Below are 16152 nucleotides of genomic sequence, written 5' to 3'. Positions count from 1 at the left end.
GATAAATAAATTGTGATAAAACATCTTATTCATAGCGCACATCGCAACACCTCAACCTGAGAATCAACACCGTCCTTTTTCTGTGAACCACATAAGGAGGCTTCGCTTCCATGTCTTTATTATTTAGCATCGTCTGGAAAAAAAAGTCTGCTGCTCTTGGTTTAGGCTTGTGTTGATTTTTGCGCTTTGGAGAGGTGCTTGTGCTCTTGCAGGTCAGGTGCAGTGATAGTTTTGTGTCGGACCTTTATTTTTCCCACATCTGCTGGTGTCAGCCAGGGGGTGACCCGTCAGCTGTTTGGTTCGCGAAACTACGAAAAAAGCGAATAAACCGGCGACCCGCCAGAACCGCACAGACTGTCAGAAGCTCAGGCTGAACGCAGAACAACGGGAGGTTCAAACCCAACTCGTTCATTTTTAGCTTACAGATAAACGCAAAGCCGTGAAATAAACAAAAGCAAACTGACCAATATTGGGCTTTGGCGTTCCCCACCTCAACCCTCAGACTGACACCTCAGTCTGTGTGTGTATCTTTTGACACAAAAGATATTTTATTTTCCACAATTTTGCTAATAGAACAAATGGTTAGGTAATAAAACAATAACTCTTCTTTTCTTTTTTATTTAAAGAAAAATTTCAAGGTACTCAGTGCTGTACAGCTGTAGGTGTTACTGCAACAATTCATCAGTTTGCTTTTGTTTATTTCAGTCACTTGTGGCCAGTTTAGAATCACAGAGAAAAGCTCCAAAAGGGAGTCAAACTTAAAACTCTGTGAGCTAAGAACTTCTGATCACATAATAGCAATTAACCATAGCTGCCATGGTAAATTATTACTGATAACTATTGTGAGTAGTCCTGACATCTCAAAAAGGTTGGTGACCCCTCCCTCATAGATTAGATCCCGACTTGCTTCCTCCTGTACAGTAGGTGGCAGTATGTTCTCATAGAGTATTTCAGTCAACTATGAAACGCAAAGAAAGAAAACTTCCGGAATAAACAATAACTTGGCTAAGTGTCCTTGTAAAGGCAGTTGTGTGTGGTTGATGTGTCAGCTTCAAACGTTTAGAAAACACTGGGGTCGGTTCAGTTCGGTTCGATGGCGGCGTCTGCTCACGTCTCCACTATTCGCTCCCTGTTCAAGAGGATCCTGGTCCTGCACCGCTTCCTGCCCGTCCACTTGAGGGCCCTGGGAGATCAGTACGTGAAGGAAGAGTTCAGGAGACACAAGAGCGCAGCTCCAGAGGAGGTGAAGAGCTTCCTGACGGAGTGGGAGGTAAGTAACAGCTTAGAAAGAAATGATCATGATTATTCAATCATGATCATGCTAATAAATAATTAAAGAGCAAAACAAAACAACTACAACAAAAAACACACACACATGCAGAGCAATAAAACAATTGAGAACGAGCCCTTGATGGAAATGCTTTCAGACAAATAGTTTCTGAACATTTTAGGTATTCAGGAATTTTGTTCCAGAACTGTAAGACATAGAACATCCAGTGTCCAGATAACAGTCTTAATATTCTCCTTGCTGTCCCTGCTCTGTCTCTGGATCCTCCTTGCTATATTTATAGCAGAAAGCTCGTTATGGTGGTGTGTTAACGGTTGGGCTGGTTTCCCTTCTACTTCTCCCCAGCTGCAACCCAGTTGCAGTGTTTCTGTTTTAATGAAGAGGGAAAAAAATAATACTTGCATTACGGTCATGACCAGTGCAGAGACTACAGGACAGATGGGATTTGATCCATCCCCTGGAGCTGCTCAGGACTTTGGGAGCTAAATTGTAGATACTGTAAGGAAGGTCAAAACTTTATTAGATCTTAAGCTTGATTTTGTGTTTTATTTGTTTTGGTTTCCCAGGCCTAGATCAGTGGATACAACACAGCTTGGGGGAAAGGCTAGCATTGCGAGATTCATTGTTTTAAGTTCTGTTTATTCTGCTCTTGACAGCTGGTGGTTGCCTTAGCAACCAGTATCTAACAGCTGATCCGTTATGTTTTTTTCCTGTTGTTGGTTATGGCACTCACTGCTCACTGCACAGACATCGCTAAATGCTGACTGTGCCAGAGCTAGAGGCCAGAAGCCACACAGTTCTTCTGTGAGAACAACTCAGTTTTCATTATAATTCATCTGTGCTGGAAGGAGTAAAGTTTCTGCAAGAGACCCTTCGTTCTTGTCATGTATCTTCAATTACCGACACACCTCCTTAACAATGGAAACCAAAAAGCACGACAATACCATAACCAAAACTCAACCTAAGCAGTAAGGCCCAGAATTCACTCTTCCCAGACTTCCTGAATCTGATGATTGACTATCTGACAGATTCTCCTCTCCAGAACCCCTATCTGACAGATTCTCCTCTTCAGAACTCTTAAGCCTCCCTTACCAGGTAAGCCTCCCTTACCAGGGAGGCTTAAGAGTGTGACCCGTTTGTAGATGGAACACACTCTGCGGTCCAGCAGAGTGTTCACCTGGCCTGCGAGTCCAGGTGAACTATCCCCAATGTCCAAAACAATATTCCAGTCATGTCAAGCAACACAACCCTACAACATTCAAAGCCTTAAGGAACTCTGAATACAGATAATCACACAAAACAACACAGTCAAGCATTTTGTCATTCTAATGCATAATTTTGAGTTTATTGCAAATTTTCCACAAAAATGGTTACAAACACTGTTTAAGTAACGCACGTCTGCAAGGGCCAGTACTGCTTACATCTTCAGTTCTGCCTCAACCTTACTTGAAATTAAGTTATTGTTTGTGATTAATAACAGAATTTGAGCAATTGAAGTTCTTTAAAAAATAAAAATGTGAGTCCAATCTTTTTTCTTGTTTTTTTTTATTATTCTAAATTTATATTTTGAAAGGGCTTCACCGACTAAAACTATTTTAAAAATATATGACAAGTACTTGTAAGCTTCACAAATCAATGATTTTCATTGTAATAAATCACAAAAACAATCAAGAAATCTTATAGGAACAGGTCATTAAAAAATCAATAATACACAACAACCAAACATGTCTTATTTTATTTGTGCCTTTACGCCCATTTTATATATCGTGATGTGCAGTCTGAACAGAAAGTATTCAGTATTTCTACATTTCTGTTTTTTTCTGCCAAAATGTATATTAATGAGAAATATAAACTTTTTTTAATTTTAGCAAATGTCTGCAATGAAACAAAGAGTGAAAAATGTGAAGGGGTTTGAATAGTTCCTGAACCCACTGTAAAACTAGAGCATCAGAGCTAAGAAGCAGGAAATCACATTCAGTTCTTGATTACTGGGGAAACAACTTGACAGTGCCTCCCAGTACTAATGGTCACTGCTGCGATACAGTCAGGTTGTGTTGGTGTAACTTCTGCACCCGCCAACATTCGTTATGTTTCATTATCAGGTCAGTCCTGTTGTCTTTAAGAGAGCTGGTGCTATGCTTTATTAGTCTGTGACCACATGATGGCAGCATAGCCCCATAAAACCTTCTATAAACAATCAGACCTGAATGGAAAAGTTACTTAATAATAATAACTCTGATGAATATTATTGTAAAAAAACCAGTCAGATTAAATGTGAGCGTTTTGAACATGTTAATGTGAATTGGAAACATGGTGGCAGAGCCTCAGGCTGCTCTGTTGAAGCCCATGTCAGTGTCTTTTAAAGTCTGGAAGCTTTTCTGTAAGAAACAGCCTTATTTGCACTTGTATTTGATTAATAAAATTTTAAAGCTGAACTAGGAATTACTGACTTCTTACAATGAAGTCGCTTCACTGCCTGCAGTGAAGCGACTCAGAGATTTCGGGGTGAAGTGTTAGTTGTTTTTAGGAATTGGTTGCTTTAATTAACCTAATAAAAATCTGTTTTTATCTTCCTTAGTTTTTAAGCTCTACCATTAAAGTCTTGCCCAAAACAAACAAATAATATTCTAGGTTTTCTTCTCACGTCCCTGTTGTGAGAGACAGCTATTGTTCTCCATAATAATCACGGACAACTGGGAAATACTAAATTACCCATCTGAAGGTAATTCATCTAATCAAGCAGATGATGATTGCACCTGGAATCCTAAGAGGTTGCAGTCATTGAGGAAGAGGTATTCACTTTCCTCATGCCCACCACACTATTTGCATTGATTTCAAACCCAGAGTCCATTTGATCTGGCTCCAGGCAGTGTATGACGAGCTTCCCCTCATACCTGCTCACTGCTTTGGCAGCATTTCAAATTGAATTGAGTTTGATCAAAATCCAGCTTCTGCGTAGCTAAACGTACCTTCAGAATCGAGGATTGTGGGCTAGCGTCTCTGACCAGCAGAGACGCTCGTTCATCAGAGGGGCTGATGATGAACGTTATACTTGGAGAAGCCTCTTTCTGTTCTGTCAAGTATTTTGGCTGACTTTACATGTTGTTGATCAACAACAATAATGATATAGAAAAAAATAGATTATGAACATCTATTAAAAGGTATTTTCATATTTAAAACTTGAGACTGAAAGTGGTATGACATAAAAATCAGTATTTATGACAGTGTTTATAAATTAAGCTTTTTAAAGCTAATTTAAAAAGCAATTTAAATTAGCTTTTTAAAAAAAAAGTGAAATGTTTTTGGGGGTTTTTCTGATTTGTTTTGGGACTTATTTTCTTTTTGTAGTTCTTCAAACTTGAGATTAAGTGATTTATAAGCACTAAAATGTTTTATCATTTAAAAAAGGAACTGAATTATTTTCATTAGTATTTTCTCTTTCATCTTTTTGTTTTTTTAAGTAGTTTTTTCCTAAGGAGACCGGTGCTGTTAAGCTGGTGTTTGTAAATAAGGTTAATTTGAACATATTATCCACATCATGAATTATGCCAATATTTACCGCATTTTATATATCAGTCACTAGCCTGCCTGCTAACCAAGCAGATGTGTTTGTTGGCATGGCAGCACAATGCCAGAATATGGAAGAGTCTGAGTGAAACCATCAGCAGCCAGCCTCTTACAGTGACTTCCTTCATCCACTGTGCTAAACATGGCTAATAAACAAAACAGCTAAAAAGATTGTTTTAAGAAAAAGGCTATTGCTTATGTTTGTGCTACCTTCTGTTTACCTAATGGCACTTGGTTACCTTCATCTCTTAGCAACAGATTAACAACAAATATTGTTATTGTTAAAAAACATAAGATTTTCTCTCTTCTTTTGAAATACCATTTATACTGCTTAAAGATTTTGCAGTTTTTGAATTTTCCAAGAAAAGTGAAAATGTTTTTTTTTTTGTCATTCTTGGAGAATATATTATAAAACAAACATTCAACGCAAATGTAAAAATCTGATTTATACTTCATGACAATTAGTACTAGAAAAAAAACTTTAATCTCTTAATACCAAATTAATGAGAAGTAACAATATCGTTTATAAAACATGAGCTCTTTTGAAATACTGCTTATCTGCTTAGAACTGTAAAGAAATTTACAGTTGGTAAATTTTGCAGAAGTAAAAATCAGATGTTTGCTTAATGGCACTTGGTTACCAGAAAACACGCTCATCTCTTAGCAAAAGATCAAGAACAAATATTGTTATTGTTAAAAAACAATGACAGTGATTTTTTTTTTGTCATTGGTGGTAAATACACTGCTCAAAAAAATGAATGAAATAAATATGAAAATAATTTCCACTTGTTGTCTATTCCATTTGGACAACAGCAAGTGATACTGATTGTCAATCAGTGTTGCTTTCTAAGTTTGATTTCACAGAAGTTTAATTTACTTGGAGTTATATTGTGTTGTTTGAGTGTTCCCTTTATTTTTTTGAGCAGTATATATTACAAAACAGACATTCAATGCAAAAGTAAAAATCTGATTTATACTTTGTGGCAGTTTGTTACTAGATAAAAACTCTCATCTCTTAGCAGCACATTAACAAAAAATATTATTATTGGAGAAACATAAAATTTTCTCTGCTCTTTTGAGCAGATACTACTTATCTTACACTACTTACTACTTAGCAAGAATTGTGCAGTTGGTGAATTCTGCAGAAAAGTGACTATATAGATATTTTTTTCTTATGTCATTGGTGGTGAATATATTATAAAACACATAATTCTCTGTAATAAGTATTTCACAACGGTGGCGTCTCTGTAGTTGTCTACATCTCTGCCCTCGTCAGTGTTCCATGGTAATAAATCCTCTATGAAAACTGTCAGATGTAAGTGTGACACAGAGGGTAAGACAAAATTCTGTCTTTGTTTTGATCCTAACTGATAGAAAACAGTGTCAGTTAGTTGTTTTGATTTGAATTTGACTTGTTTTTCGATAGTTACATTGCCATAGTTACTCAAAATGGCAACAGAAGCAATAGCATCCAGTCGGATGTTTTGATACTGTCTTCCTGCTCTTGGTGATTCAGCCAATCAGTATCAACCCCGGTTACCAGAACAAGCTGCAACCTGCAAAACTTCATTTTGTTCTCCTATGAAAAATGAAACAAAAGAACTAAAGGAACTATGAGGAAAGATTTCCACTTTATCTTCCGCTTTCTCAGTGAGGCACAGAGGAGTAGAAACAGATGAAGAGCGAGACCCAAAATAGGATTACATGGTTTGAGTGTTCAAGCCAAGTAATCCTATCCATTTATGTCAGAGGTACCCATGGGAGTGCTCTGGATAAATCTCCTTCAGTGGGTCTAAACTGGCTCTCCTGAAAGAAAAAAACACGAATATATGAGAAAGACTGGAGAAAGGACAGTGTTACCCACTGGTGGATTTGTGTTGGAATACACAGAGAATAGTTGGCCATTAGTAAATGCGCTAAAGCCCTCTGCTTCATACAGGATTAAAATATTCTAAACTGGGAGATGTAATGTGTTTAATTATCATCTGGTCTTCAACAGGTCTTAAAGTAAGATGAATAAATAAAATGAAATGACCAATTTTACCCTTTTTTTAAAAAATAAGTTCTTTGTGAACTAAACACTGATGCCTATGCAAAATGCTGTATTTGTGCGGTAAAACTAACAATAATGTAGAAGGCCGCACAGGGTTTACTGGGTAGGTTTGATACTGTCATGACGCGTGCTCCAATAACTTCCAGTGGCTCCTTTGTTGTTGTTATCATCAATTTATTCCATAGATCAGCTTAAATACTTCAGACTTTAAAACTGACACATGCTGACCAGGCTAAACCATAATGATGCCAACAATAAACAATATTTAACACGGTCAACAGAAATTATGACCCTCCACCCGGTGCACCTTATCATCCCACCTTATCAATCCAGAATCTGCCATTTTGGAGTGAACCAGGACAAATCTCTTCATGCTGGAATTTAAAAACAAACAAACAAAAAAAAGCTTCCCCATTAATTTCTCACATACTGAACCAGCGAGTCAGTACGGCTCTCATTCATACTAAGTGACAGTCACGCCCATCTATGACATACCCACCACTAACTGTCACAGCTGTGAGCTCCTGCCACAGCTGTGCCACAGGTAATGCTCATTTAGATCATTTGGCTCTTACATGCTGATTTAGTAGAATGTTCAGTCATTTTAAGTTCTCTTCTCTGTGATTGGCTTTGTTGATGGCTTCGTGTCAGACATTGGTAATGAGTTTTCAGATGGTTCTTACTGCTGCTCTATTTACCTGACTAGCCTAGCCAAGCCTACCAGCTCCCCTCTCTGTAGGGTCCAGATGTAGATACCTACCTACATATATATGTAGGTATCTACCTACTGTTGAAATAGAATTTTAAAAGTAGCACAATAGTACACAAGTTAACTTTTACATTAAGATAAACTTAGATACAAATCCAAACTAAGACAACTGGTGACTCTCTGAACTTACATAAATTTCTAATCAGAAAGCACTCTTACACTTCCTAAGGAACATTTCAGACAGGGAGTGTATTGGCTATCAGGGCAATAAATTCTTTACTTAGGGTTGAATAGTTCAGGCAAACATTAAAAACTATAGAAGTCTGTTACAACATATAATCAAACATATTAATATAGTTCTTTAAGCATTAAAAAGCATGATTTTAATTAGTTAGTTTTAGATCCAACTTATAGTTAGTATTAAGCAATACATTTTCTGCGCGTTTGTTTAAAAAACACCAACTGGTTTCTTGTTGAATCATTTTGAGGCAGAGATAACATTCCAGATCCACGCCGTAAATCAGGTCGCCTAAAGGACGCTGGTACGAGAAGAGCTGGGTGTTTCAGTGGGTCTCAGAGGTAATAAAATTAACATTTAAGACAGCCCACACAAAGGAAAAACACACCTCCTAATGCATATATTTAAATGAGGAGAATACACATTCTTATAAAATGGTTTGTTTTACAGCAGAAGTTCGAATCTCTTTGTGCTGAGTGAGAGGTTCCCAAAGGATGCATCTTTTGTTTGTTTCTGTTTCTGTTTTCCTTTTTACTCAGTTAATTGTTTCTGTTTTGTCATGTCTTGGACTTTTGATGATCTAGGTGAGATGCTTATTGTAACAATCTTTTTGCATTGATTTTCTCTGGATAAAACTCTGGATATCTGAAGTCTGACGTCGTATGATTGCTCTTTCTTCCTGCACATATAGAAAGACACAAGAATTCGGGATCAGAGGAATGAATTAACGAGCTAAATTAAGTTATTCCTCTTTTTAATTCTTAACACTAAATATACATGTAGGTATCTACCTACATATCCTGGAGGGACTGATGTGTGACTCAGGGAGACATACATCAATCGGTTTTTCTTTTTTAATTCCCAATGACTTGGTGTAGCATTGCGCCCTGAGATTTTCTCCATGTGCACTATTTATATATCTGGTTTCATCTGTTCCCTCAGAGCACAGTTAAGACACATTAAGATTGCCATGCTATATATATTTTAATCCTAGTGCACGTAGGTTTTTAACAATAGATGACTAACAAATATCCACCTTGTATAGTTTTTCAGCTGTCAACGACTGTAGAGAAAAATCGTGTCTTGGTGGTAAAACCTGATTGATGTACCTCACCTGTGCTATGTGGCTTATTTGATGATTGTCATATTTTCATTAAACAGTGCACATCAAACAGACCAAAACTGGCATGACAAAGAGTTTACATCTGCACTCAAGCAGTGTGACTTTAAAAAGTCTAGGTAAAATCTTGGAGTATTCCTTTAAGCTGTGACCCTCTCACTCTCCGCTTTGGCAAGTATTCAATATAATTACATTATGTGCAGGAAGAAGCCTTTCAGATAAATGGCTTATTATTGCTCACAGTGAGAGCACTCCAAACTCAAGATGGTTTGTGAATGGGCAAGCAGCAGACATTGACTTGGATGATGGATGGCTTTTCAAAACAGGAAAAGGAACACATCGGGGTGGGCCACCGTTGCTCATTGGATGAGTCATATGCGGCACTTTTCAGCTTTGACTCATCATGAATGTAATCAAGTGACTAGAACGGTTGTTTATGCTACAAGAACAGTTATGTAGGACTTTAGGTGATCTATAAGAACCTCACCTTTACAGCATGTCCCTTCCAAAGTCATTTACTACCATCCATCCATCCATCCATCCATCTTCTGCCGCTTATCCGGGGTCGTGTCGCGGGGGTAGCAGCTTAAGAAGGGAGGCCCAGACTTCCCTCTCCCCAGCCACTTCCTCCAGCTCCTCCGGGGGAATCCCGAGGCGTTCCGAAGCCAGCCGAGAGACGTAGTCCCTCCAGGACGAAAACCACACTGCTCTTCCAAAATCCGAGGTTCGACTATCCGACGGACCCTCCTCTCCAGTACGCCCGAATCGACCTTGCCAGGGAGGCTTAAGAATGTGATCCCTCTATAATTGGAGCACACCCTCCGATCCCCCTTTTTAAACAGGGGGATCACCACCCCAGTCTGCCAATCCAGGGGAACTGCCCCCCATGTCCATGCGATACTGCAGAGTCGCGTTAACCAACACAACCCTATAACATCCAGAGCCTTAAGATACTCCGGGCGAATCTCCTCCACCCCCAGGGCCCTGCCACCAAGGAGCTTTTTAACTACCTCGGTGACCTCGTCCCCAGAGATTGGAGAGCCCAGCCCAGAGTCCCCAGGCTCAGCTTCCTCAATGGAAGGCATGTTGGTGGGATTGAGGAGGTCTTCGAAGTACTCCGCCCACCAACCCACAACGTCCCGAGTCGAGGTCAGCAGCACACCCACCACCACTATAAACAGTGTTGGTGCTACACTGCTTCCCCCTCCTGAGACGCCAGATGGTGGACCAGAATAGCCTCGAAGCCATACGGAAGTCTTTCTCCATGGTCTCTCCGAACTCCTCCCATGCCCGAGTTTTTGCCTCAGCAACCACCAGAGCCGCAAGCCGCTTCGCCCGGTTCACATCAGCTGCTTCCAGAGTCCCACAGGCCAAAAAGGCCTAGGACTCCTTCTTCAGCCTGACAGCATCCCTCACCGAAGGTGTCCACCAACGGATTCGAGGGTTTCCACCACGACAGGCACCAATAACATTGCGACCACAGCTCTGATAAGCCGCCTCGACAATGGAGGCACAGAACACGGTCCACTCAGACTCAATGTCCCCCGCCTCCCCCGGGACGTGTTCGAAGCTCTGCCGGAGATGGGAGTTAAAGCTCCGTCTCACAGGGGACTCCACCAGACGTTCCCAGCAGACCTTCACAACACATTTGGGCCTGCCAGGTCTGACCGGCATCCTCCCCCACCACCGGAGCCAACTCACCACCAGGTAGTGGTCAGTGGACAACTCCGCACCTCTCTTCACCCAAGTGTCCAAGACATACAGCCGCAGATCTGACAAAACGATAACAAAATCGATCATCGAACTGTGCCCTAGGGTGTCCTGGTGCCAAGTGCTCATATGGACACCCTTATGCCTGAACATGGTGTTCGTTATGGACAATCCGTGACGAGCACAGAAGTCCTGCAACAGAACACCACTCGAGTTCAGATCGGAGGGAGCATTCCTCCCAACCACGCCCCTCCAGGTCTCACTGCCATTGCCCACATGAGCATTGAAGTCCCCTAGCAGAACGAGGGAGTCCCCAATATGGGCACCCTCCAGTACCCCCTCTAAGGACTCCAAAAAGGATGGGTAGGCTGAACTGTCATTTGGCTCGTAAGCACAAACAACAGTCAGAACCCGTCCCCCCACCCGTAGGCGGAGGGAGGCTACCCTCTCGTTCACCGGGGTAAACCCCAACGTACAGGCACCAAGATGGGCAGCAACAAGTATGCCCACCCCTTCTCGACAGAGTGGAAGTACATCCAGCCCCTCTCAAGGAGACTGGTTCCAGAACCAAAGCCATGCATCGAGGTGAGACCGACTATTTCTAGCCGGAACCTCTGAGCCTCACACACCAGCTCCGGCTCCTTCCCCACCAGGAGGTGACATTCCATGTCCCAAGAGCCAGTTTCTGTAACCGAGGATCGGACCGCCAGGACCCCCTCCCTCGGCCACCACCCATCATACACTGCACCCGACCCCTGTGGCCCTTCCCACAGGTGGTGAGCACATTGGAAGAGGGACCCATGTTTCTTCTTCAGGCTGAGCCCAGCCGGGCTCCATAGGTAAAAGCCTGGCCACCAGGCGCTCGCCAACGTGCCCCACCTCCAGGCCTGGCTCCAGAGTGGATCATTGGGACACTCAAACCCCTCCACCACAATAAAGTGGCAGCCCGAGGAGAGGGCTACTACCTGTGTCTATTTGTTGAATGTGTGTCTGTCTTTCTTCTCAAAACCCCAGCTGATCAACTACGTTGGCCGCTCACGCAGACCCTGGTTCTGGTTCTGCCGGAGATTTCTTCTTGTTGATGGGGAGGTTTCCGTTCTGCTAAATACATGCCCAGTAAAAGGGACTGCTGCTTAGTCAGCAACACAATGCAAGCGACTGTCAATTGTTGCAACATTCGGTCCAGAAGTGAGTGTTGCAGGCCAGTGACTTAATCCAACCTGCTGGTGTTTCCTTTGAAAGGATGCTTCTTAAACAATCAAAACTCTCATTAAAATTGGTTCTCATGAAAACAAATAAACCTTCTTGTTAATGAACAAGAAAAAAATCTTGATATAACCAGTTGCAAGACTCATAAAGAGTTTCTAACAAGTTGTAATACCTACAAAAGCAGTAGGCAAACTCCAAAGTTTCTGAAAGGAACAATTCTTAGGAGAAGAATTCTTGCACAGTAATATAAGACACATATTGTCAACAAAAGCACATATTTGATGGCACAACCAGTTTTAGGTTTGGGAACCAGTTACTTTTTTTTTACTAAAGTCCTGATTGGTTACGGAAGCTTTTTTTTCTCTAATGAAATGAAATCATTGTTGAAAAATATATTTTTGTACTTCCTCTGGTTATCTTTGTCAAATAATTATTTTTTTATGTTCTGAAACATTTCAGTGTGACAAAAAAGCTAAAGAAAAAATCTTTAAGGAGGCAGTAGATTTCTTTGCGCTTCTTAGGCCTCGACTTGTTTGCCCCAGAGGTGGAGTTCTGAACCTTATAGAAACAAACACGGTTTGTTTAATTTTGTGTCTGACAGGAGAACATTTTCAGGCTTTTTCTTCAAGAACACCTGGACTCTTGATGGCAGACGTATGCAGTGTTCAATGACTTGCAGAACCAATGAGGCAGAAGAGCAGGTGTCTAATCTTTGTTTTGTAAAAAGTAATCTTTGTGTCCTTCCTTGCAGAACTACAAGAACACCCTGCAGGCCCAAGTTCTGGAATCAGCAGGAAGGCAGCGAGGCACTGTGATGTTCGGGGCTGACCTGCCTGACGAGACTCTCAGTCAGTTCCAGGATGAACAAATTGGCCAGTTGTACGAACTCATGCTGGAGTCCACCAAACCCAACAAACAGTTCGATATCCATGAGGACAGCCGATGAAGAAGAGGAGCACAGAGAATGGATTAACAGAACATGCTCATTCTGATTAACTCATAATGTTAGTATAATAACTCTACTGACTGACATGTAGACTAGACTCTGAGCCCAAGCAGAGGCTCTTAATGGTGCTCAAGTGCTGTGTAATGGTTCTGTTTCTTTGCTGAGCCCATTTACTGTCAAAATAAAAAGGTTCCTTGTTAGAATCAGTATGTTTCTTATCTTTCTTACATTAGTAGTTTATATTATTAGTAGTTTTTTATTTAAAGTTCAGTTTAATGTTCTCACCCCAGAGAGGAGGAATTTGTTAAAGTGTATGGAAGACATGACTAACTTTTCTTTAACCTTGAGCGTGTTTTTGCAGGTGGTGTCTTAATCCTCTTTAAGAGAACTTTCTGAGATACTCCTTAGGCGTAAAACTGTCTATGTGTAGAATTGTTAGGTAAATTGTATATATTATCAAATATTTGTTGCTTCATGTACCTTTATAATGTCCTTGCCTTATATGCTTTTATTTTGTTTCATCTTAGCATTAAGAATGTTTCTGATTCCTTTCTCAGAAGGCCTCTCTGAAAAAGAGCAGTGACAACAGCTTTCTGCAGGGATTATCGCTCAACAGAAAGTTCTGCCTCCTTGACCTGCTAGATAGCTATAAAAATATCACCGTGAAGATGTACAACTTGCTCTGTTCAGCCCTGTGTCTGGAATGAGATAATCTAGTACAAAATACCTTGTGTTTTAGTTAGTGATTGTCAGTGACGCTGCAGCTATGTGATAAAGTGTTAACGCCTTCCTTTTAGACTTGCAGTGTTCTTTGTGGTTAGGGATCCTGAAAGTAATAAAAAGAGGGGCAGACAAATGTAGTTTCAGAGCAGTAGGAGATTTGTAACTGAAAGCACATCTCTGTCTGTTCTCCTTGCGAGTTGATAAAGAATCTAACTCTCGTCTTTCCTGTGTTTGTTTAATCTGTGTTTAATAGGTGTTAAACCTGACAAGAATTTAGTTTATATGTTCCTCCTTTTTCTTGTTATCAAGATAGCCCCCCCTCTCTTAAGCTAATAAAAAGACAATTTTATTAGCTTAATGCACGGTGAACTGAACACTGCCAGGCTGGCAGAAATGCCAGGGTTACTATGTCCTCTTGCTTTTGCAAACGCTTGCTTGAAAACTAATAAAAGTCTGTGGTTCCTTTTTATGTAGGTCGAGAAAGTACCTATCATTCCTCCTGCTCCTCCACCGGTGCAGTAAGATCTCAGTCATTGGGTTCTTTTGTCAACTTTTCTCCTTCTGATATGCTGAAGTTGCTGGTGAAAAGACATCTAAACGTCCCACTACAGCAGTTTCACCAAGAGGGCCTCCTTCAGTCCTTTCATGAAACCTGGCACTTTTAAGACTTATATTTATTACAAAAAGCTCCCCAAAAGATATAAAGTAAAGCAGATTTAGATTTTTGTTCAGTCTCCATCAAGATATTTATTAACAGTTAAAATCTCAACTTGCTGCAGTAAATGTCATCTGAAGGGCAGTTTTAGTCCTATGGGTCCAACTGACATCCAGCATGATCCCAACATTTCTGTCAGATTCAAATCACCGAGACATTTTGTAACATGTACATACACAGGAAAAGAGACAAAATGTTTAACTTGAGGAGAGTAAAATAAGAGAGTGAACTATACAATCTCTTAGCTCACTCTGCTCTCCTTTTTCACTGCTCCCCTCATTATTCAGAATAGGGAACCCTAATTACAAAAGTTAACAACCACTTGAAGGAGGGGCAACACAGATATCATCTGTCAACACACAATTGTTATTCTAATAAAAAGAAAATTCCCGTCTTTGCAAATCTGAGGTCATAAAACTGTGGTTCTCAGGACCTCTGGATCAGTTCTAGTCCCCATCTGGTTCGTAACTTCAGTTACCGAGACTCTGGGTCGTAAACGAATGACCCATTCTTCCTGCCAGGCCAGCTGTTGCCCTGGCCATCCGTCTCCAATGTGACAAGCGCATTGCTTCCTCAAAGACAAAAGAAACACAGATCCCTGTAGCAAACAAAAGTCTCCCAGCAAATTAAAGTAAGATAAATGTACAAGTATAGATGAAGATATTAAAAATCTAACAATTTTCATTTAGTGCATTTTTTCCAAAACAGTTCAGTCCAACAGGACTACAGTTTGATTAAAATACAATTAGAACGAGTTCCTGTCTTAATTCATCACAGGGATAATTGTGCAGTGCCTACATAGTTTTCTAACAAACCAGCAGATTCCATTAGATCTTCATTACAGCACTCATCTTGAGCCAGCAGTGGAGAGAAACAGCATCAAAGATGAGAGCATTCACTGAAGCTTTCAAATCAGCTGAGTACTTTTTAAAAAGGTTTTTCTGAAAGGTTATGCTAATTAAAATAAGAAGAATCTTAAGAGGCGGTGGGAGTGGCCAGACTATGGTAGAACTATGTTTAATTTCTGTGATTCTTCCAAAATTTTCAATAGAAAGAGAAAAAACTAGAAAATTTCTGAAGAAATTTAACCTGGGCCTGCCAAAGTGTGCCCGTCGGTTTGGACCCAGCGTTCTGATACTAAATGCTAACCTTGGCTAAAAAAAAATTACGAAGTATGTGGAGAATCACAAGAATGTTCACTAACATGGATTTGCACCATTCAGTATGTTTAGTGTATAAGCTAAAATTAGCCAAAATGCTAATGTTAGCATGAATACTGTCAGTAGCATGTGGAACATCACTAGCATGTTCTCTGTAATTGACTTACTTCATTCACTATACCAAACATGGGTAATAAACCAGAGAAATAGCTAATACCTATTTAAGATAAAAGGCTAATGCTAATTCTCTGTCTTGCTGTGCAAGGTAGAGCCCTAACCTGAGCAAAAAAAATTGTGCTGGATAATCGTGCTGGATAATAGTGGGGAACAGTGAAATGCTAATGTTTGTGCTAATGCACTGTCTAGCTGTGCAAGACAGTGCCCTAACTTGAGAGAAAAAGATAATGCAAGCTAATATTATTGCAGCGCCGTGGCCACAGACGAATCTTAAGGCTTTTATTTTGAAATTTTCAGTAAGCTTGATTTTAAATGGCCAATTTAATCCCATATGTAACAGTGATTGGATTAAATCAATTATATAATGGTTAAAAGAGCAATTACTTTATGGAAAAATTGTCAAGGCTTTTATTTTGAATTTTTTTTAAGCTTCCATATGGAAGCTTCCTAATTCCATATGGAATAATGGTTGGCCAAAATTAGTGAAAAATGCCCAAAACACAAGCAGTTCTAAAGTCCAGCTTTTTCCTCAGAGAT

At 40.2% G+C, this 16152-nt stretch overlaps 1 protein-coding gene across 1 annotated transcript; it reads left to right on the top strand.

Annotated features, from left to right (window-relative positions):
* The first annotated feature begins 974 nt into the window (after positions 1-974).
* Positions 975-13784, top strand: sdhaf3 (succinate dehydrogenase complex assembly factor 3). Its single transcript, XM_055021961.1, has 2 exons — positions 975-1270; positions 12646-13784. Exons 1-2 carry the CDS (start codon positions 1094-1096, stop codon positions 12838-12840), a joined length of 372 nt encoding a protein of 123 aa, XP_054877936.1. The 5' UTR covers positions 975-1093; the 3' UTR covers positions 12841-13784.
* The last annotated feature ends 2368 nt before the right edge of the window (positions 13785-16152 follow it).

Source organism: Poeciliopsis prolifica, unplaced genomic scaffold (assembly GCF_027474105.1).
Source record: "Poeciliopsis prolifica strain line A6 unplaced genomic scaffold, Auburn_PproV2 SCAFFOLD080, whole genome shotgun sequence".
NCBI classification, from domain to species: domain Eukaryota; kingdom Metazoa; phylum Chordata; class Actinopteri; order Cyprinodontiformes; family Poeciliidae; genus Poeciliopsis; species Poeciliopsis prolifica.
Note: the sequence above shows the minus strand (reverse complement) of the source record. Positions and strands in the feature narration are given on the sequence as shown.

Excerpts from the sequence above, each read along its gene's own strand:
- sdhaf3 (XM_055021961.1), top strand. The coding sequence starts at position 1,094 with ATGGCGGCGTCTGCTCACGTCTCCACTATTCGCTCCCTGTTCAAGAGG. Across the intron at positions 1,271-12,645 it reads GCTTCCTGACGGAGTGGGAG|AACTACAAGAACACCCTGCA; the intron begins GTAAGTAACAGC and ends CCTTCCTTGCAG.